This window comes from Dermacentor variabilis, chromosome 5 (genome assembly GCF_050947875.1).
Source record: "Dermacentor variabilis isolate Ectoservices chromosome 5, ASM5094787v1, whole genome shotgun sequence".
NCBI lineage: Eukaryota > Metazoa > Arthropoda > Arachnida > Ixodida > Ixodidae > Dermacentor > Dermacentor variabilis.
Window position 1 is genome coordinate 178,631,749 of NC_134572.1, and position 24,325 is coordinate 178,656,073.

General features: G+C 48.3%; 1 protein-coding gene across 1 annotated transcript in view; it reads left to right on the forward strand.

The window, feature by feature from the left end:
* The window catches only part of LOC142583366 (LHFPL tetraspan subfamily member 2a protein), a 170,331-nt gene that overhangs the window by 138,472 nt on the left and 7,534 nt on the right, over positions 1-24,325 (forward strand). The window contains exons 2-3 of the mRNA XM_075693797.1: positions 4,753-4,996; positions 20,464-20,715. Coding sequence (XP_075549912.1) covers positions 4,807-4,996; positions 20,464-20,715 — 442 coding nt within the window. The 5' untranslated portion in view covers positions 4,753-4,806. The remainder of the gene's footprint in view (positions 1-4,752; positions 4,997-20,463; positions 20,716-24,325) is intronic.

Genomic DNA, 24,325 nt, shown 5'->3' on the forward strand with positions numbered 1-24,325 from the left:
TGTTTACAATCTGATGAGAAGTTAGTGCTTCGGCATTCTTCCAGCAGCAAGTTCCCAGTGACACTTTAGCGCATCTTTTCTCCCGTCATTGGAACGTGCAGCTACATTTAAAAAAAAAACATACCTACCAGCTAAGATTTCCAACGCGCGAGAAGGTGCACACATCGCTCTCGCTGTTGGCACACTCAACATCGTCGTTGCCGCCATCGTTTTCCGTATCGGCTGTCGGTTCGAACATGTACAGTCGCGATCAATTTGAAGGTGATCGCTCGAGCTGCGACTGGCGGGCCTTCCAAGCAGCACAGCGGCCGATTTCGGAACTGCAAAGATAAAGATTGCGCTGCCTTCTTCCCCTTTTACGCTCGTCCAGGATGAAATCGTCACCCCCAAGACTAACTCGCCACATTTTTGTGCTTGTTACCCTTTCATGGCAATGATGTGTGTGCGTCCCCGCCTTCGCATTTCGCGGAGCGATGCTCTACCAATTGAGCTACCGCGGCGCTGTTTCCCCATCCACTTTCTTTGGGTATTTATGTGTCCTAGTAGAACCCTGGGAGTGTTAAGCCAGCGCCACCACTCATAGACCTTGGCGGCGGACGTGGAACGTCCTTTTTGCCGCAGGCGTCACGAGAACGCGAAATGCGAAGGTTCTGGGTTCGGTTCCCACCTGCGGCAAGTTGTTTTTTCATCCACTTTGATTTCCATTAATTTATCGTTTCTTTATTTCATTTACTAAGCACAATTTCCCATATGTTACCCTTGGTGTCAGTGTTTGTTGGCTTCTTATGATATGACTAATAAAAATCGGGCCCCTCGGTTAACCCCCTTTCTTCTCGTTTAAGCAGCAATGTCGGTCTTACAGGACGCAAGCCTGACTGACCCTCGGACTGCCTTGACACAAAAGAGGTCAAGGCATACAACCATGGAGACCGCCAAAGCCATCCGCGGAGCAGCGTGACCACACGAGGGTGCGCCACGACCGGTTCCGGCTCTGGGTTCCACTGAGCCAAACAAAACCCCGTAGATCGACTGGCACACACGGCCGAACCGAGCGACCTTAGGAGCATGCATCATAACTTAATGGAGAGCTATCCACCTGACTCATCAAAAATCACGGCAGGACGAGTCCACACTTCGAGAAACTTCTTGTCGCCCAAGCGATGCCGCTCCCGGGTGAGATGGAACCTAACCGTGCTTTTGCAAGCACCTCGGGGAGGCCCGGCGCCCGCCCCCCGAAAATCGCATCACAGCGTGCCAGCCAAACTTCGTATGAGCACTCGACAAGAAAAAGCACGAACTGGTTGATCGCCTGTTTAGGCAAAGCGTGCAAGAATCGAACAATCTGATATGGAACACCTGGGAGCCTAAAGAGACTAGCAATCCTTTGGAGAAAAGCTGCTGCAGGAAGCAAACATTGCGTAAAGATATGAACCGAATCCTCACGACCGCCACAAAAAGGGCACGCTCCACGAACAGGGATGGCTGTGAAGGGCCTGTAACTCAACGGTAGGCACTCCCGCTCCAGGCGGTATATGAAGGTAGCTCGCCTAGCGTCGAGAAAACTGGCCGCAGTGAGCTTGCCCCTTGGCCTGTGGACGGACAGACCGTACCTTTGGCAATGCGGGGGAGTCCTGGGATGAGGTTACGCGAACAAAACGAGATCATCCGGGCAACCAGTCAAAACTTAAGGAAAGTGCAGTTTCTTGCCCCCGACCCCCTGTTCAGGACCGCATTACATACGCTAGTTACTGCCCAAACAAGTTACAAAAAATATTGTTTCCGAATGCTTCCTAATGTTTGTTCATAATATCATTCGAGCTGTAACTTCTAGGACGCTGAAGTTTAATTTGTCATTTGCAATAGCGACGTTCAAAAGGCGGGTACAGGGTGCCACACACTTGATTGACATCTTTTGGCGCTGAGACAGGGTTGCCTGTTCCGAATTCTTCCTAATGTTTGTTCACAATGTCATTCAAGCTGTGACTTCTAGGACGCTGAAGTTTAATTTGTCATTTGCAATAGCGACGTTCAAAAGGCGGATACAGGGTGCCACACACTTGATTGACATCTTTTGGCGCTGAGACAGGGTTGCCTGTTCAACGCCTCACAGTTCCGCGGCGCGGAGTTTGCGTCGCCTCGAGAGATGGCGCCACGCTGCGTGGCACCTCCTTCAGGCGCTTTGCTTCTACTCATGTATACACCTACTCTGGATTACGGCAGAACTAGGAATCATTTATTAGTTGCCTATTTGTCACGGTGGCTTACCGTTGCCATGATAAACGTAGCGATGGGCGCGCACCCTAATAGATCTCAACATGGTGAAAGTGCATAAATGGGGACGGCGCCGCTTGCAGGAAGAGGGAGGTAAACTTTTAAATCGAGCCTTCCTTCGAAACCTGTCCTGGGTTTGGCGCGGCTGCCTGGCTATATCGCTATAACGCTGGATATATTTGTGGATCTGTATATGCAGAAGTTAAATGAAAGTACCCGCGAACTGGCTTTACAGCCATTGTATGCTGATCAAGTACGCACACCCGTTTTTCTTAACAAAAAAAGAAAAAGAAAGGCTTGTTGCATAAAATTTGAACAAGCAGTGTCGGCTCACAGGCATGTCTAAACTCGCCGATCTGTTAATAGAATGATAAATCATATTTAACGGATTTGATTTCTTTTATTTAGCCAGTCACTATGGGCCACTGGGTGTGTGCCCATTCTTGGCAGGTCCTCCAGAATTGATGTGACCCACTATGATTCACGCAAAAGCCTGAACATATGTGCCTCATAGACTCGTGTAAGAGCCGCACTTTTTTTTCACAATTTTGACGAGGTGTGGCCTTTACACGGGAGCGAACATTCTGGTCAAAATGGTAGCGGCGCAGCCGGCGAATACAGCGCACCCCGGATCCCCGACTGTACCATTGCTTCAGAGGCCAACGCCCAGCTCTCGCCATCTAGTAGGGTTATGCGGAAGTGAGCAGCGGGCGAAAATTCACTGATTCGCGCGCGCGCGGCATCGGGGCACCGAACGCAATTGCTTCTCCGATGTACTTTTTTTCTTTCTCCAAATTTTGGGCTGCCAAGTTGGGGGTGCGGCCCTTACACGGCTGCGGCCTTTACATGAGTTTATACGGTAATGCCAGCTCACAGTTATCTCTAAAGCACACCGATGCGTTATTAAAATGGTGAATTATGGCAGCTGCGAAGCAACTGACCACGGCGGCGGTCAGACCTGCGACGCTGCAGAGGGTGCTAAGAATCCCTGGCTCCGGACAGGCCGCCATTGGAATATGAACCTGGCAACGTTTAAAAAGAAATGGACATGGGCAGGACACGTAATGAGGAGGGAAGATAACCGATGGTCATTAAGAGTTACGGAATGGATTCCAAGGGAAGGAAAGCGTAGCAGAGGGCGGCAGAAAGTTAGGTGGGCGGATGAAATTAAGAAGTTTGCAGGGACAACATGGCCACAATTAGCACATGACCGGGGTAGTTGGAGAAGTATGGGAGAGGCCTTTGCCCTGCAGTGGGCATAACCAGGCTGATGATGATGATGATGATGATGATGATGATGATGATGATGAATTATATTTCACGGATTCATTGATTAACTTACTGTCTTTGCTTTAGCCATTCTGTTTGTGCCAGTGTGTGTGTGCCCGTTCTTGGCCAACCCTACAGAAATGATCGCTTAACAAGACTTGTTGTTGGACTAGTTGTTATTACGATGTAAATTAAACGAGCGCAAAAAGGACACGGACAATACTGAGCAGCACCAACGCTTGCGTTGTTCACTTTTGTCCGTGTCCTTAATGCGCTCTTTTTATTTCACTACAGAATGTCCCACTGTGGCACAAGAGGTACAGACACGCTAAATATGGATTGGTGCGTGTTGTACTGTCCTGTGCTTATACACACGTGGTCACCATTCCTCCCTCGACATGCACCATACATCGCCTTCGACCTTGTGACGTCGCTTTGTGTGCGCCTCACACTGTGCATCCGCCTGAATTGAAGCTTATACGTTTCGGCATAGCTTGTGAACGATGCAGTGCGCAAACATAAATATTGACTGACAATAAAGTTGCGACCTTAGTGCTGGACAAACATAATCATTCCATGCGAGTACACGCTACATAGAATGCAAGTAAGCACAATTGCACGCATCACTGTTTCTTGTGAAGCATTTAATTAGCCGCTTACTGAAGCTTCGCTTCGATTCCAACATGTGCGTTGGATCGACATATGTTATTGGGGCAGGAAATCGCGCCAGGGCGCTCCCCGCAGGGACGCCTTGGTCGTGGGTGGAGCCCTGGGACTTCGCGAGCCACCCGGCGCGCTCTCCTGGCCAGGTCGAGCCGGTCCCGAGAGTCAACGCTGGACAGCACAGCTTCCCACTGATGGCCGTTAGGGTGTGGGTGGCGCGGCATCGAGTTTGTCAGCTGCCGTGCCCATGTGGCGTGGTAAAGAGTGGCCGGCGCCTTTCAATCGGTACAAGTGTGTGGAAGCTTGAAGGCTTTCAACGACAAAGATGTGGCTTCACTCACTGGAAAGGGCGTGTAAGCGCGCTCTCACCTACGATTCCGTACTTGGACGGCGAATGCAGATGAAGGATGACGAGGCAGACGGAAAGAATGATTTTCTAAAACATGCGTGGCGCCATAACACGCATGCCTCGTCCCCACGTTCCTGCACGTGTAGAAGCGATAGGCAAGCATGCGTGCGTTTGACACCCGCCGCCTCCTATTCTCGCAGGCCCGTGGCGAGAGCGGTGGGCGAAACGCCATCTGGCGCTGACCGAGGGTCGCAATGGGCAACCACGTGATCGTGACGTCGCGCACCTTGCTGTGGACCCTGCTGACGGTGGCCACCTCGCTGTCCATGCTGGCGGCCGTCATTACGCCCACCTGGCTGGTGGGCGCCCCCAAGCGGCCGCTCATCCGGGGACGGCTCTCCGGCGCCACCATGCGGCCGCCGCAACTCTATAGGCCCTCCATCGGTGCGTGCGTATAGACCCGGCCTTCTGGCCTCACAGAGGCATACAGACAGGCAGACAGACGGGCAGAGATATGGCTGGCGCGCCTACTCAACTTCGTGATATCCCTCATACTATACGTGCGTGTGTGTGTGTAATGATGATATTCATGAAATAGATAATCACAGATTTAGTTTAACAGTTAAAAATTCAGTGGCGATTCAGTGCCAAATGCGAGAGAATTGCGCTAGCATTACGTCGCACCTCCTTGAGGTCCCGGATCCATGATTTAAACCTCGTTCACCACATTGCAGAGTGTTGTTCAGGAAGTCACCCGACACGCGCCCTGCCTCTTGGGGGAGCAATGTGACATACATACATACATACATACATACATACATACATACATACATACATACATACATACATACATACATACATACATACATACATACATACATACATACATACATACATACATACATACATACATACATACATACATTTAAAATCATGTCATAAGAAGCCAACAAACTGACACCAAGGACAACACAGGGGAAATTAATTGTACTTGCTAATTGAATTAAAGAAATGATGAATTGATGGGAATGAAAATGAATGAAAAAAACCACTGGCCGCAGGTGGTGAAGGATCCCACGTCTTTGCATTACGCGTGCGATGCTCTTACCCATGCTCTTACCAGTTGAGCTACCGCGGCGCCGTTTTCCCATCCACTTCTAGGGTGTTTATGTTTTTCTACTAGAACTAATCCTAGAAGTATATATATTGCCACGTAGCCTACATTCAAGTGCCGCACAGATCGCTTTGGACACCGCAAGCGTTGCAACAAAGCGAAACGCCACCAGCGTCCATCACGACCCGCGGAGTGAGCCTGCCTGTCAGCCTGCGTGCGTGCGCACGAGCTCCCACCGAGGAGCTTCCCCACGAATGGGAAACGACCGCATGTGGTTTCATCGAGGGAGGCCGCAAGTGGCTTTCGAGGACGAAAGTGCTAGGCACGCGAGAGGGAGCCACTCGACCATCCAGTGGTTCCTGCTCTGCGTCGCCTGACTTCTCGATTACGCTTGACGCTACCAGCTGAATATTAAATACACCCCTTTACAGCACGCACACACACACACACACACACACACACACACACACACACACACACACACACACACACACACACACACACACACACACACGTATATATATATATATATATATATATACATATATATATATATATATATATATATATATATATATATATATATATATATATATATATATATATATATATATATATATTGAGGTTTCATGAAGGAAGTTGTTTTTGTGTTACGCAGAATGCATGCGTGCATGCTTGGTCAGCATAGAGGACTTACTTTGATATAATCTTTGTATACATGTTTAACCAGACTTCACACGTTCACATTTAAAGCGCAGCTCTTTTAGGCGCCCGTTCCTGCGTTGAGCGTCGGCTTGCCTCGGCGGCGGCGTTATTACAACTAACCGAAGCACACCTACAGGCACAATATCTCCGATTAGCCAGCACCCCTACCGGAAGACATATACTTTCTAAACTTCGTTAACATTCCTGCTAATCATAACTCCCTAAAAACCCTTCCCATGGCAATTCGTCAAAGGCTGCGCATTCGACCGCTCCCCCGTAACATGCGCCCCGACCAAAACCGTGAGCGACGAAAAGTCAGAGCAGCAGCCCTTCATAAACGGTACGGCGATGAACAGAATGCAATATGGGTAGATGCTGCATGTGATCAGCACGGAGCCACAGCGGTTGCTCACACACCGAACGCCCCTCCCTTAATAGAGGAACTACCCCCGCGAACAGACTCAGAGGAAGCGGAAGAGATCGCTATAGCGCTAGCGCTCGGCAGCTCCAATGCTACCTACATCTTGAGTGATTCTAAAACTGCACTGCTAAATTATGCTAGGGGCAGAGTTCACCCTGCCACCCTCCACATACTGACCCAGAACCCTCCCTTCTCCCACAGCGCTGAGCTCATCTGGTGCCCGCGCACTCGGGAAACCCTGGCAATGAGGCCGCCGATTCTTTAGCCCGAGGGTCGAGAAACCGGGCACAGGCGGACCTCATGGGGGGTTTCTAGAGGGAGCGTGCGTGTACCTTCGCTGACTTCATCGCGAATGCTCGTGCCGAGAGGCAGATATACCCACCCCCCACTCTTCCCTCACTACCAGGGAGCAACACCTATGGCGCCGCCTGCAAACGCGCACGCTACCTACTCCATCCCTCCTATCCCACTACCGACCCATCCCCCCTTCTTGCCCTCTGTGCAATGCGCCGAAAGCAAACCTCACCCATATACTCCTGGCCTGCCCGGCTTCTCCTCCCCCCGGCGGGCCGCTACCACTCCAAACCTGGGAGGACTGGGAGACCTCACTACGCTCCACGGACCCGGCAAGGCAGAAGATCGCCGCCAACCGGGCTGCCAGCGTCATGGACATCTTAAACATGAACGTTTGAGTGCAGTGGGGTCGTGCGGGGACCCAGGGGGCCTGGGAGGTCCCAAATTCCTTTGCAAAATAAAGTTTTTTCCTCCTCGTCCTCCTCGTAGCTTAGCGAACAAGCACAGGCGACAGATAAAAGCGAACGCGGAGCGCAGCGGTAGACGAAACAAGAGCACACTAAGAGGAAAGTGGAGAAAGAGGCTACGGAGAAAGCATGTAGAAAGTGGAGAAGGAGCGAAGGGAAAACGGCTTGCTCATGTGCTGAGTTGTCGGCGGCCACGGAATCCGCCGCCGCGTGGGCGATCTCATCTGCACTTCCGAGGGGGGACCAGGTTGGCGTGAAGTGGGGGGAGGGCTACGCTTGTCAGCTGCGGAGGTCAGTCCGCAGTACCAACGTGTGTGATGTGTATCACTGCTCCTGCAAGGGGCGATGGCGAGCGGCTACGAGTAAGGCTCGATGTGACGAACCCTTGGATGTTGTCGCCGCTGACACTGGTGGCACGACTTCCCCGCGTTGAAGGGCCGCTCTCGTCGTCGGTGGAACGAAAACGTGAGAAGGAAAGCGTAGTTCTGTGCAAAACGGGCTGTGCGGCGACGATGGCTACGATACGGCGCCAGAGTAGCCCGCGTCGTCTGTATGGAAGCAAAGCGCGCTGGTCACAGCGTTCTCTAATATGAACCTATATAAGCATAATATAAAATATTGACAAGCGAAATGAAAACACTTATAGAACTGCGCTCAAATTTCACACTCCAAATGCCAACGCATTAATATGTAATTAAGGGCCTGCAGTCTCGGCGCGACACAGTACGTGTCCACTTGTGATACCACCGGAGACACCTGGCCGCCAAGCGCGGCTCAGTCGTAGTCACAGGCATGCACTGTCACGACCTCGAGACAATGCGTCCGTCGCCTGTCGTAAGAGCAGCGAGCCGCCGCCCCGGTCGCCTGGTTCGCGCCAGCGTCGCGGATGTGCAAGGGAGTTGACGGACACATCATGGTCCGGCCAACGCTGCCATGGCGGTCTGAGCACGCGATCCCCTGACATCACCACGTCGAAGCAAGTTATATTGAAAATCATTAAAGACAAGGCGCCCATCGGGTACCGAAGGACTGAGGAGCTTGACCTCCACAGACCTGATGACAACCCAGTGATGAAACTGCTTTTCAAGTCGGTTCATTTATTTATTTGTTTAAATTACTGGAATTTTACTAACATGGAAAAAACTCCTTTTTAACTACGTCGGTTAGACACTGAAGCCAGTAGCTCCTACGCAGAGAGAGTAACTGTCTCCTCCTGTTGCGTGGCCCTCGCACCATAAGTCCTCATTTAACGTCATCATCATCACGTCGCTTGTCTAAGCAGAGAGCTGATGGTGTAACATGACTTGGTAGGTGTTAGCACGTTGATACTGAATGCATTCAAAATGCACTTCACGTGTACTTTACTCGTGAAGTGCATTTTGAATGCATTCAGTATCAACGTACTAACACCTACCAAGTTGTACTCGTGAAGTGCATTTTGAATGCATTCAGTATCAACGTGCTGACACCTACCAAGTTCGTCAGAAAACGGGCGACCCTGCGACAATACCTAAAAAGCGTAAAGGACAAACCCCAAGTAATCGCCTAGCAAGAAACGATCACATCATCACCTATCAAGCTCCCCGGTTTTCTGACGGTAGCTTCCAATGAAGGAGGAAGGGGGGTCGCTACCCTGGTCAGTAAAAAGTTCACGTGCCTTCAGCGAGACCTTAGTCCCGCGGACAATGGGATCGAGTACGTCATGGCCGAACTCCTTGTCGACTCCCCTAAGCAGCGCTTAAGAAGAAACAGTATCTTCATACTCAATGTTTACTGCAGACCCAGCGTTCACAGAGCCAGGCCTGGTGGTATTCTCAAGAAGGCCGTGCATTTGGCCGGCTGTCAGCCTCTAGTCGTCATGGGGGATTTTAATGCCCAGCATCAGGCGTGGGGCTATTGTACCAATACGAAGAAGGTTAGAGACATATGGGACGCGGCAACGGAGGAAGATCTTACGCTGATAACCGATGAAGACTTTCCAACCAGGAGAGGGAACTCGGTATGCCGAGATACGACTCCGGATCTTACCTTTGTCAATAACCTGGAAAACGTCAAGTGGACCAACACAGCCATGGACCTCGGTAGCGATCACTGCATCATCGAAGCGGTGGTCAAGGCTGCCCGTAACAAAACGAGGGCCTTTAGGTTCTCTGACTAGGACTTGTTCCGAGCCAACCGCTCCGAGCGCGTCCTTAACGATGATATGGACCTAGACTCTTGGTGCGACGAGATCAAGAAGGATGCGGCTAGAGCCACCAAGGAGGTGACAACCGATCTGAAGGTGGACAGGATGGACAGTAGGCTGGCGCATCTATTGGAAGCCAAGCAGGCACTGCTCGCGAGATGCAAGACTCAGCGCCATAACAGAAGACTACGCAAGAAAATGTCCCATATAAACAAGATGATAGAGGCTCATTGCAAGGTGCTATGCAAGCAGCAATGGGACGAGCTGTGCGACTCGGTGGAGGGCCAGCTCAAGAACGGTAAAAGCTGGGGTCTCCTTAGGCACCTACTGCACGATGGCAACCAAGTCCAATCAGAAGAGAGCTTTGGCGACAGCTGTCCATTTGGCCACCGACTCGACTCCCAGATGAGGCGGTCACGGAGCACCTCATAGACATGTACCTGGCGGCCACGGACGATCCGGTGCCACCCCCCCCCCTGAGTTTCCCGAGTACGAAGGGCGTGACGTATCATCTATGGACGAGGATTTTACCGTGGCTGAGGTCAAGCGGGTTCTCGCATCCCTCAACAGCAGATCTGCCCCTGGGCCCGACGGGATCACCAACAAAATGCTCAATCATCTCGACGACGACTCAATCTAGTTTCTTACACACAAGATGAATGATATCTGGTGCAGCGGCCTCATTCCCAAGAGCTGGAAAGCAGCCTACACAGTACGCATACCGAAGCCAGGTAAGGCGCCGAGCATGGACAATCTAAGGCCCATCTCCCTGACGTCGTGTGTTGGGAAGATGGCCGAGCATGCCATGCTTAACCGCCTCACTGACCATCTCGAGTCTAACGAATGCTATACACACAATATGATTGGCTTTCGGTCGGGGCTTTCGACTCAGGACGCCATGAGACTGATCAAGCACCAGATCATTGACTCTACCTCCGCCGACACTAAGGCGATTCTCGGCTTGGATCTGGAAAAGGCTTTTGACAACATATCGCACGCCTCTATTCTCAACAGCCTAACAGAGTGTAACGTCGGCAAACGGGCGTACAATTTCGTGCGCTCCTTCCTTTCCTCAAGGTCCGCTAGACTCAAGATTGACGAGTTTTTGACCCACGGAATCCAGCTTGGGCCAAAGGGGGCGGTGATCTACCCGACGCTGTTCAACGTCTCCCTGATCAACCTGTCGAGGGCCTTGAACAAAATCCCGAACATTAACTACACGATCTACGCGGATGATATCACCATCTGGTGCTCCAGCGGATGTGAGGGTCAGGTCGAGGGTGCTTTGCAAGAGGCCATGGATGTGACGGAGCGGTATCTCATCCCCACCGGGCTAAGGTGCTCGCCCGCTAAATCCGAGCTCTTGCTCTACAAGAAGAGGCCCAGAGGCGGTTCACACCGGTCCTGGAAGCCAGCAACAGAGAGCCACATTACATTATTCACCGGTAAGGGCTCCCCAGTACCGTGGGTAGACACTATCAGGGTCCTAGGAATGTTTATCGAGTCGAACGGGGCCAATGGAGCCGCCCTCAAACGCATTTGTTCCAAGACCGAAAGCGCCCTCGGCCTGATCCGAAGAATCGCCAACAGGTACCGCGGAATCAGGGAAGACAATCTGATCTGGATTATCCACGCCTTCGTGCTATGCCACCTCGCTTATTCAGGGGCTACGCACAACTGGCTCGTGTCGGAGCGCAACAAGATCAATGCCCTAATCAGAAGTCTTCAAGCTTGCCCTCGGCCTTCCCATCCGAACGCACACAAAAGACCTCCTCAATTTAGGAATTCACAACACGTTCGAAGAAATCGTTGAAGCCCAAGAATTTTCCCAGTTTGTCATACTCTCCGGTACCCCAGCGGGCCGAGCCATACTTGGCAAACTGGGACGTAACCCCACGGTCGTCAGTCTCGATGCTGTGAAGCTGCCCAGCGACGTAAGATCCAAGATTTACATACACCGGGTGCCACGCAATATGCATCCCACCTACAACGAAGGACAAAGACGAGCCAGGGGTAAAGCTCTGCTCGCCAGTGCCCGCTTGAACAAGGACCGAACATGCTTCGTAGACGCTGCTTCGTACGTTCAAGAAGAGGCCTTCTCCTCAGTGGTCATCGACTGTAATTCTAAAATCCTTAGCTGCGCTACCATCCGCACTTCTAATTCCAGCGTTGCAGTGCAGGTTGCTATTGCTCTTGCATTGACGGACAGTGTACATGATACGATTTATTCGGATTCCAAGGCCGCTGTCAGGGCCTTTCAGATGGGAATGGTGGCTCCCCAGGCCTTACGTATCATCCAAAGTGCCAAAGACATGAAACATCACTCTTTTGCCTGGTTCCCTGCGCACCTTGGAACCATTGAGGGTGCCTCGATCAACCCCAACGAGGAGGCGCACTCGGCTGCATGAAGTTTGACTGACCGTGCGCTGGGCAACGCGTCCTCTCCTGGGCGACCCGAGCCTCTCTGCTCGTACAACGAAATCTGCAAATATAATTATCTGTCAAGAAGACTCCTACCTTTGCCGCACTCCTCGCTGTGCAGGGCCCAGGCAGTCACTCTCAGACTTGCAAACAAGCACTTACCCGAGCCCCGCGGCGCTGCACACAATGTACCCCGAATGGTTCCCAAGCCCGGACTGCCCTCTGTGTGGTGATTATGCGGACTTCGAACTTGTCCTGTGGGGCTGCGCCTCTGCGGGTCCCCCTTTCACCCAAGAGGAAATGATGAAGCTCATTAGGGCCCAGGACCAGACCTCTCAAATCCTGGCAGTCCAGAGGGCTCTCGAGAGGGCCGTCAGGTTTCACCTGATGGTCCCCGAGTGGGCCTAGCCAGGTGACGTGGAGTTTGCTTACGTCTACAGTGGACCAAATAAAGTTGTTTCACTCACTCACTCACTCACTCACTCACTCACTCACTCACTCACTCACTCACTCACTCACTCACTCACTCACTCACTCACTCACTCACTCACTCACTCACTCACTCACTTTCAGGGTGTCTACAAACAGGTAAAACCGGGAAAACCGAGAATTCTCAGTGATATTGAGTAGTCTGGAAAACCTCGGGGAATACTTAGGGAATTTGTGCCTCTATCAGGGAAAATTAGCTGTAATTTTATAGAAAGGCTCGAAAGTCGCGGTAATGCTGGCTCGAATAACAGACAGGAATCGTAATGAATCGTCTTGGACGCCCTGTCATTGGCTGGAAGAGTTGCCAGTGTACAGTCAACGACCAACTTCCTGGATTCCCGATAATTTGGACGGCTTCGCGGCTCCACCACGTACCCCACAGAGAGTGGCGTAGCCAGAAATATCGTTCGGGGAGGGGGGGGGGGGGCTTACGTTGCAGCTTGGCCTCCTCCTTAAGAGGAAGCTTTAGCTCGGGTGCTGCTATCTAAATACATGTAGAAGGTGAATTCGTTTTTCTCGGCAACCACGTACTGCACCATGTTTGACGAGGTTCGTTGCATTTAAAGGAAAAGCTTTAATTCTACTGACTTCTGGTTTCGAATTTTTCCTTTAGGTTGTTAATTCTTTATTACAAATTTACAAAAATCGCAAATTTTCCGAGGACGGAACTATCACGTTTAAAACTCTGCAGCTCAACGATGAAAAACAATATGACAATTCTGTGAATCGCATCGAATAGTACATCTACAGCAGACAAAATTGATATGTTACACACGAATCTCAAAAAATTTAGTATTATGGAAATACGGTTTTTGAAGAACTCCTCTACGCCACCAATTAATGCAAGATACAAATTCACATACCAAACTTGTCGGCTTTGACTCTTATAATAGCTGCCGTTTACAGAACCGCAATATCTGTTCTTGATGCAGAGCTATTACTTTGTAAACGTCATGCTTCTATTTTTATCGCACTTTAGAATTTTTCAAAATATTTGAAACAATACTCAGGCCCTAAATCGAAATTCCGCTTCCAACAGATAACAGACTTTAACTTTCTCTCTCAAATGTAACAAATTTCATTAAAAGCGATCCAGGGATTATCTCAGAAAAGCGTTTCTGCGTTTTACATGTATTTGAATAGACTGCATAGGAGTTGGGCCCCAGCTAAAGCTTCCTCTTAAACAATTTCTCGAGGGATCAAGTACATGAATAATAACTGAGTTGCCATTGCCAAAGATGCTGCAAACGAATTCTTGAACGATATGCACTGTCAAAACAAGTAAACTATGTATTATGCATAAAAAAATATACTTGTATGTGTCAAAAATTTTGCCCAAAGTAACTGACATCAATGCTTCCATGTTTTGTCTGTTTAATAGGTAAAGAAAATATTACACGAACTTTAGAACTAGATCAGTTCGAAACCAGCAAAGCAGTGCATGTCACTGATATGAAAAATGTAAAGGCCACGAAATGAACAAGTTGAGGACAGATATGTTAATGAAACTTTGTCATTCAAGAACCTTGTTTACATTTTTGTACATATGCAACGGCCAGTGAAAAATCTCAATGACGCTGTCATTTATTCCAATGTGTTACGCAGGAGCAGCTGTCTCTGGTCGTGTGTCGTGAGTAATTGCACCGAAATTATTGTCCCAACAGGGAGCACGTATATAAAGCCGTTCTGCAACATATACGAGGGCGAGTCAAATGAAAGTGAGCCAATGTGAACATATGACAAGCGGGATACGTTATTTACAAGTAGTCTCCATGAGCATTTAGTCATTTCTCCCGTTGACTAACCAGTCGCGTGATTCCCGTCTCATCAAACTCCTTGTCTTGCTGCTTCAAAAAGTCTGCAACTGACTCTTTCACGTCATCGTCCGACACGAATCTGTTTCCCTTGAGCTGTTTCTTCATTCGTTCCAAAATGTGGAAGTCGCAAGGCGACAGGTCTGAGCTGTATGGCGGATGTTGCAGTTTTCCCGCTTGAACTTTGCCAGTTTTGTATTAACCACATCAGCGACTTGCGGACGGGCATTGTCGTGGAACAACTACAATTACATTATGAGGTTTTACGTGCCAAAACCACTTTCTGATTATGAGGCACGTCGTAGTGGAGGGCTCCGGAAATTTCATCCACATGGGGTTCTTCAACGTACATCTAAATCTACGTTAAAGAACCCCATGTGGTCGAAACACGGGTGTTTTCGCATTTCGCCCCCCATCGAAATGCGGCCGCCGTGGTCGGGATTTGGTCCCACGACCTATCGCTCAGCAGCCCAACACAGTAGCCAGCTAGTGGAACACGATGACGCTATCCGTCAATTTTCCACGTTGTCGGTTCTTGATTGCGACAGGCAGCCGATCCGGCGTTTCACAATATCGGAATATCGAAAGCGATTGATAGCCTCTCAGGGTTTAGCAAATTCTACCAGTAATGGCCCCTGACGCTCGAAAAAAGAAGTCAACAACACATTTCCGGTGGAAATGACGGCCTTTGCTTTCTTTGGGGGTGGAGAATTCGAATGTTTCCTCTGTAAGATTTGCCGTCGTGTTTCAGACTTGTAGTAGTGGCATCATGATTCGTCGCCAATCACAACTGCAGACAGGAAGTCGTCACCCTCATTGTGGTAACAGATCAGATGAGTCAAGGCAGCACCGAACCTCTCCGTCTTCTGACGGTGGTTCAAAATCTTGGGCATCCATTGCGCACACAAAAGCCGGTAACCGAGATGTTCGTGAATTATGGCGTGAACCGAACCGTGACTCATGTTCAAACGCTCTTCAACTTCATCGATGCTTATCCTCCGTTCTTGTCTCATCAGCTCATCAACCTTTGCAATTTTGTTGGGGGCGATTGCACGATCGCTTTGGCCCGGTCTTGGATCGTCTTTACAACTTTCACGTCCTTCTTTTAACTGTTTGCTCCAACGCTTCACAGTGGCCAATGAAATGCAATGTTCAACGTACACGACAGCCATACGGCAACTAATTTCTTTTTGGGAGACACCTCCAGCTGTCAAAAACCTCACGGCACCACGCTGCTCAACTTCTGAAGCGTCCATTCCGTCACGCAACCATGCTCAACCCAGTGTATGAGAGCATTAAAGAACATTTACCCTCACACCTGCGTGTCACTTTTGTAAATGAGATGCCTGTTAGCTACGCGCATGCCTCGCAGATAATGAACTGAACCATTATTGCGCGGGGTAGGTAGGCTCACTTTCATTTGACTCGCCCTCGTTCATTAGAAATGCGAAAATACAATGGAATATACAAATGCTTGATAAAGGCCAAAAAGGTGTCACTGGAAAGAAAGTTCACTGCACGTACACATAAAACCTCACCACAAGATATTTAAATATAAGTCTCCAATAAATCTGCGTATCTAAGAAAAATTCACTGTATATAATGCGTCAAACAAGGCAAATAGACATGTTGTGCAATCACAGATTCACAGAATCCTAGATCCCGCCCCCATTCCATCCACTCACCCCCATGTATCGCGTGCGACGCAAGGCGGCGCGCTTGCTCCCCGCTTTTCTCCTTTGCGCACACCAGGCCGAGCCACCATCGTTGGCTCACCCATTCCAACCTCCCCCCCCCCCCCATACGCTTTCGCTCGCACTTACAGCATGCGGCGCGCGGTCGCGGTGTTATCGCCCTTGGACTTCATACGAAACACGAGGGCGACGACGATGGCACTAATGTGCCTGGACTGTGCATATAATTGCTACCGCAATAATATATTAAGAGTATCCGGCAACTGAAGCGCCCCGTGGCCGACTACTTTTCGCAAAAGAGGTAACAAAATTGAACTTTCAGCATGCGACAATCCGCTGCGCCGGGCAACAATGTATTTGTTCCCCTTTGTGGGGCGGCACCGAAATGAAAAAAAAAAACGCAAAGGAGAGTATGTTAGCCACAAACCAATGCCTACTTTGGGCACCTAATATGACTACCGAATGAATATCGAAGAAAACGTGAGACGCTTGGTCCACCGAGAACCATACGCTTAGTGCTCGGTATTTTACACCGGCGAGACAAGACTTTCCGGAGAGGTTGCGCTCAAGCGAACGCGGTGCAATCTGTCGAATCCTCACAGTGACTGCGGTGAGAGACCACTGTTTCTTTTTCTCGTCTGCTAGACAGAAGGCGCCCAAAACCCTGCCAGGCGAAAGTCCACTCGGCCAGAGAAAACCGAACGCGCAACGAAGTGCGCCGCGCGGTGGTCGGGGCAACACGAGAAAAACGCATGCGCTCTGGCTGGCTCTGGCAGCCCGCGGGTAGCGAGAATTTAAAAAATGAAGAGGCTCAATGCGTCCTCGCGAATAAAAGTCAAAGTAGAAAAATAAATAAGAACGCAGTTACCCTGGCTGGCTTTAGTGTCTTCACATGGTTGCTTTGGCGTAGGTGAAAAAAAAAATGTTGATATTTTTTATGCGACATGACGGCACAAGTGACCTACCGCAACGCTTCGTCTCACGGACCTTGCTGCGTGCTTTGTCGACTTGTCTGATAGTGTGTTGATTTGGCTTGTCTCGCTGTATGTTCCAATCTAAGACATTATAAAAGTCAATGCACCTTTGGCGTCAAATGTTTATAACAACATTAAACCTACAAACTTCCGCAATTGAATTTCTAAATCACAACTTTGGAAATATCAATGCACCTTTCACATCAAAAGTTTGTGAGAACGTTATACCCATACAGTTTCAGAATTGACATCCATGCGCTCCGTAGATTCCGCTGCCTCCACGCGATCAAAACGCCCTTGAAACTTTGGGCTGGATGGGGCTCCTTGCGGTATGTGACTCCCGGTGCATGGGAATTGGCGCGAAATCCAGCCTAGTTCGCAATGTACTCGGTAAAATGTCTTTTCGAGCGTGAAAAGGCTTCCTACACAAAATCCAGAATTATTTCCGGCGCCGGGGGTTGCTTTGGTCGACGGTGCATGGACAGCACGAAACAATTTGGGGCGGGGGAGGGGGCTGAAGCCCCATAAGCCCCCTGGCTACGCCCCTGCCCATAGAGTCAATGTATGAGAACGTTTGAAGTTTCGGACGCAAGAACTCTTCGCCGTCCGATTTTCCGGACGTTTCGCCGTGCCCGCAGGTCCGAAACGACATTAATCAAAGTCATCACCGCTGCCATTTTGATTACCTCGCCGCCTCAAACCGACGCTCTCGCACGCAGATCTGCTGGCAGCCGTAGCCACCACTGCGGCAACCCTAAGCCTAGCTGCTTCGACGTTCGCTATGAAGCTTCTTGCCGTTGGGTGCCGTGTTTTTTATTGAAAGAATTCGCTGCTGTCAGCAATGGCACGGACTCTGCCTTTGTGGTCCTCGCGATTGGCTTAGAAGCTTGGAAAACACTGCGCGTTGCATAATGCCGGTTCCAGAAAGTCAGCGTTGCCTCCGTACAGAAATGTTACTTGGTGAAGCATACGCAAAAGTATTGCAGTGAAGTATAACAAGCCTGGGAAGGGGCTATTGCCACGGGACACAGTGTGTATTTATTAATCATACACACGTGTACTCTGTATTTCTTGTCACAATACAAGCGCCGATATGCCTAATACGTGTACCGACAGGCCTTCAGAGCGTTTTCGAATGTGCCTGTGGCGGTTTGAGCCTTTAAGGACAGTAAATGACATGCATTTATTTTTTTCCAACTAGTCTTCGCGGCCCCTAGGGAGTTCGAAAAATCGGACGTGGACTGTTCAACTGACCAAGAAAATGCTTCAAATGGTCCGCAGGGCGAATGCGCGGCGGAAGGAGGACGAGAACAGAAAGCACCTACGCATTGAGGAATGAACGGGAAAAGAAGAATGCTGCCGCCGTTTTGAAGGAGCTTGAGCTCAAAAAACAGTGTTGGCTGATGCCGAGATGCAGGTGTCCCTCACCCATACCAAAATAAACTTTTAAAGCAGTGAAACACAACACTGAGGCGTCGTGCGTGGGCTGAGAGTATGTCAGGACAGCTGAGGTTGACTTATGAGCTGTTGAGAGACAATCTCAATTGTTAAGAGAGAATTTAATGTTGATTCAATGTTGAGAAGTTGTTACCTGCAAAGCGTGCTTCGCCGCAGAGATTGTTGTGTGGCGTAGTCACCTTTAAAGGATCCTTATGATAACGGTTGCAATGGTTCTGCGATTGTTCTCGTTTATTATTATTCTTATTGTTATTATTATTATTATTATTATTATTATTGTTGTTGTTGTTGTTGTTGTTGTTGTTGTTGTTGTTGTTGTTGTTGTTGTAGATCTCTCAATCCCTGTCCTATGTGGAGATCTTCAACTTAATGTTGTGAATGTTAAGCGTTGTATCTTTAGATAAAGAGTACTCAGTCATCATAACTTCATTTATAATCTACCCCAGTGCTGGTGATGTGTCGCATGAATTGAATTCGGGCCTCATATCACTGAACCTGCTCTCAGTTGACAGAAATAGCTCACATTCGGAAATATTTGCTTCTGTATGCATCTTCTTTTTATTCATATTTGAGAATGTCCGACTCGATTTGCAATTATTTTTGAAGACATTTTATTTGCTGTGCATTTTACTAACTCCTCCCTTCTATTCTCTTTTTAAATAACATAAACACCACTCCTTAGTATTTAAATCGCATTAAGTCGTTTATTTATATATATATATATATATATATATATATATATATATATATGTTTACTAGAGAGTGACAGCATCGGGCGATAAGGTTTCAGCCCGTCTTGACACAAAATATAGTTCTGCATCACTCATGGAATTTTGCAAAGGCACTCAGGAAATACCTGGAACACTCAGGGAAGTTGGAAATGTCAACTTGGTAGACGCCCTGTACTTTTCATTATCTGTGACGACACAGCGGTGGAGATCAAATTGGCGTAAGATTAAATGGCACGCGCGTTAAATTACGTTGTTACCTGCAAAGCGTGCTTCGCCGCAGAGATTTTTCTTGTGTGGCGTAGTCACCTTTTAAGGGTCCTTATGATAGCGGTTGCAATGGTTCTGCGATTGTTCTCGTTTATTATTATTATTATTATTATTATTATTATTATTATTATTATTATTATTATTATTATTATTATTATTATTTTGGTTCTAGCTCTCTCAATCCCTGTCCTATGTGGAGATCGTCAACTTAATGTTGTGAATGTTAAGCGTTGTATCCTTAGTTAAAGAGTACTCACTTATCATAACTTCATTTATAATGTACCCCAGTGCTGGTGATCTGTCGCATGAATTGAATTTTACCTATTTCTCTAATATGCTGTCTTTAGAATTTAATAACAAGGGTAAAGGGACGACAGCTACCTTCGCGACTGGTTTATTTCGGCGAGGAAGACACCAATATAAGCGCCAAATGTACTAAAATATAGGGGAAGGGGGGGAAGGGGAGCATTCTCTTTTTCGTCATCAGCCACTCGCCACTAGTAATAACCGGCGCTATATTGGAGTAATAGAATGGGTACCAAGGGAGAGAAAGCGTCGGGGAGGACGACCGAGGGTTAGGTGGTGCGATTTTAAATGAGAAAGTTTGCAGGCGTTGGGTAGAGTCACCTGCTGCAAGACAGGAAAATTGATCGCTTGGTAAGGCCTAATTCTTCTGCAGTGGACATAAAGTAGGCTGATGATGATGACTGAATGAATGAACATGCTCCTGCCAGATAAGCAAAAGTAAGCGGTTTCTTTTTCTTTATGTGTACTTCTGTCATTCTAACACAGTGTCGTCGCTCCATATGTCGCTTCAGCTGGGCCGAGAAAACGTTTCCATCGCGCCAATCGCGGCCCTTTATTGCGTATGTCGCAGGCCTGTACAACAGGTGCGTGAAGCTGCACCAGATCGACGAGCTGTTCACGGACAACTGCGCTCCGTTCGTGACGTCACTGTCGATGCCGTCGGACGAGTTCCCGAGTCCGTGGAAGGCGTCGCTGGCGTTCTTCGCCATCGGCCTCGTGCTGATGGCGATGACCGTGCTGTCCGCCGTGCTCGGATGCTGCGTGCAGAGCGTGCTCAAGAAGAGCATCTTCACCGTTTCCGGCACTGTGCAGGCCGTCGCTGGTGAGCGTCCTTCTATCGACCTTACTATAAGCCGCGAATTGACGGCCTCTTTGGCAACATTTCGTTTCAATGCGACCTTTGTTTGACTGCTTCTTCGTTTTAACGCGACAGCGTTAAGGAGCCCGTGTCGCAGAAAATCCTGTGTCGGCGTCCCGCGTCGGCGTCCAGCGTCGCACGTCGCCTCGACAAAAGTAATCTCGAACCAAATTCCGAACCACGCATACCCAACCACTTCTCTACCGCCAAAGTCGCTCATATCCTGTCTTTCATTCTTTACTAAGTTATCCCTCGGAATTTTGAGAACGGTGGCCCTCAAACAAATGTAATGGAAAAAGACACCGACTGCGCATGTCCTTTATGTAAGCTCTTCTCAGACTGAAATATGAAATGTGCGAAACAATAACAGGAGATCGATCCATGCAAGATGGCGCGTTTCTACCAGAAAGTTCGCTTTCGTGCACAGCATTTGAAGCCAGCATTTCCCGGTAAACGTTACGGTTACAAAAGCTGCAGTTGCCGGCAAGAACAGTCAGGGTTCTTCGAATGCTATCGCGTTCCACTCTTAAAGGCGAAGCTTAAGCGTCCTCAAAATTTTCTTTTTCTTCCTCTTTGTGTGTGTGCGCGCGCCCGGACTTTATTCGCTCAAGGCGCATGCGCACTCGTCGCCAACTACTGCGTTTCATACTGTAGTCTCACTCCGCGCGCGTTTCGCAGGGCATTCGTATTTTTGATTCCTCGACACTTTCTACTGAATAACTGCTTCATGTGTCATATGTACAACTTGTGGACGTGAGTTCCTGTAAAATCAGATATTATTTGCATATCATTCTGCTGTCAGTATGCGACGCACGCCATGTTTTAGTCGTGATCGCACGCGCTCGCCCCGTGACCTCTGGTCGCAGGAACGTGTCATTCCGCTCGTTTGGTGGTTCATATCTGCGCACTTTTCATGTAGTAAACACTGTACGTTTTGCGAGATAAAAAGTACAATACTTAATGTTACATTTCACTACGTAACGCATAGGTATCCCTTTTCTTAGATACATGATCTGCTATCTTTTATTTCATTTTTTTTTTGGGGGGGGGGGTCACGAATGTGAACTCTGAGTGAAGTCTCTGCTCTATCTCACAAGTCATTCACGACGCTGATGAAGGCACGAGGCATACACAGGCAATATCCTCACGCACTGGAATATTAGTCCAGGCGCAACTGTTCGATTGGTGGGAGGATTCGAGGATTTTGTTTTTTCTTGGTGCGTGATGAATTACAGCGACATGTGACATGTAAGGTCCTTGGCGCGTGCCCGTTGTATGACGTGAATTGAGAAACCGCCGAGCGGATGACGCAGCGCGGATGAACACATCTTAAGGGCATTCGGCCTTCCTATTGGCTAAGGAGTCCCGCAGCTTCCACGGTACAGTGCCGCAATATACTTGGGGGTTTTAATTAATGAGTGTTCGTAGCGTTCACATGTTGCTGCGCAAGACTTTCACAGCGTCTGAAGGTACAAGCACTGTGGTAGATGGTAGCACTATGTCGCGTATGTTTCTCTGCTGTATTTGAAGTAGTAGTTTAGCGCGAATAAAACCACGGACACAAGGAAGACAGACAAGGACAAGCGCTACTCACAACTGTTAGTAGCGCTTGTCCTTGTCTGTCTTCCTTGTGTCCGTGGTTTTATTCGCGCTAAACTACTACTTCAAATATGGACGACCAACTAGCCCAACAGTCAACTCTTCTAGAATTCGTTTCTCCGCTGGCCTGGGCTGACACTTCCCGGCCGTGCTTGATGCCAGAATCCCCTCGCGTACCTTGTCGAGATGCGGTGAAATGTGCTCTTCTTCCACGGGTAATACACATTCTCGTGCTGCATACGTGCAAACGTATTTGTGACCATTTTCACTGTTCCTCGGGCACATTGCGGCTGCTGCTTCTGCGGTAAAGCCTAGCTACATTGGTTCTGAAATCAAATAGTCCTTGTTTTCTTTAATGCCGAAATGCTACCGTTTTCTGCTAACCTGGTTTCTTTCGATCGCGGTTCAGTAGGGCAAAACTGTTATGTGATATCAGTGAAAGCGAGATGACAAAACAGAAATTTTATCCCAAGTGGCGCAGTCGCCATGAATTCACGCTATACTGCTTGTGCACGTATAGGCTTCTTTTCTTTCTTTTTTTTTTTTTACAGTCGCACCAAACAAGCAGCAATACCAAATGTTTTGTTTAACGGTACAATTAATACCAAAGATTCGATCTTGTTGCGAAATTTCACAGAAACAAAACAATGGTAAAAGCGATATTCTTTTTTTTATTACGAGTACAGCGACACAAAACAAGACGAGCACAGGCAAGCAAACAGGACAGGTGCTACTTGCTTGTCCTCGTCTTGTTTTGCGCTACCATATCCATAATGAATCTTTTATAACCAGCCCGGTCGCCAGCTGTATTATCTCTTATTTTAAGTTGTCACAATAATAAAACACATGCCACTGTATGCACACATATATGTACGGTGATCTCCATTTTTATTCAAACAGCCTTGAAAGAAAATTTAATGTTTACTCTAGGCAAGCAAATATGCCATGTGATTAGACCGAAGAACGATATAGACAATGAAGCGACAATTACCCGCAGTAGCCTCAGATTTCTCTTTTAAACTTGTTTGAATAAGCATACAGGTCGATGTATGTATGTATGTATGTATGTATGTATGTATGTATGTATGTATGTATGTATGTATGTATGTATGTATGTATGTATGTATGTATGTATGTATGTGTAAGTATATGTGTATGTCTGTATGAGTGTATGTATGTATGCACGCATGTATCTACGTATTGGTTGTTGCATGTCTGGAAGTGTGTGCGAATGGATAGATGTTGCATGTATGCATGTTTGTATTCACGGCTGAAAACACATATTATTGCCACATTTGTTCATCTGTGCTGCCGCATTGGTTATTTAGTTATTCATACACCTAATTCTCAAGAACGCATTATAGTAGTTAAGACATTTTACCTGAAAGAAAATGGTGCAAGAAAAAAAGATTAACTATAAGAAAGAAAAATAAGGATGCATAAATGTATAAAAAATTAAATTCTGGTTGTTTATATGTCACAACCATGCCCTCATATACATGGCAATTAATAACAAGAATTCAAGAAATGTAATTAAAAATAATTCCACAAACGCTGCTAACTACACAAAGATAGCAGCAAGCAGTGTGTGTGTGTGTGTGTGTGTGCGTGTGTGTGCGTGCGTGCGTGCGTGCGTGCAGTAGACTTCCGTTAGTTCTAGTCGGGCAATCCGATTCTTCAGTTATTTCGATCCTAAAATTGGCCTTGGCCCCTATGGTGACCCCAATAGTGACCCCTTAGTGGCATGCGTCTGTCTTGGCGAAGCTTAGGGGACATTTTTGATTACGGTATTTACGCGATGTTAACGCACGTCTTTTTTTCTTTTTCAATAAAGTTGAACCGGAAATTGCCTGCGCGGTACAATCGGATAAAAAAAAAACGGCTTTCGTGACGTCTGTATGCTTTACCGCATAACAGGAGTGACTGCGGCTAAGCTGACTTGTGGAAACGGGCCGTTATTGTGCAGCAGATATTA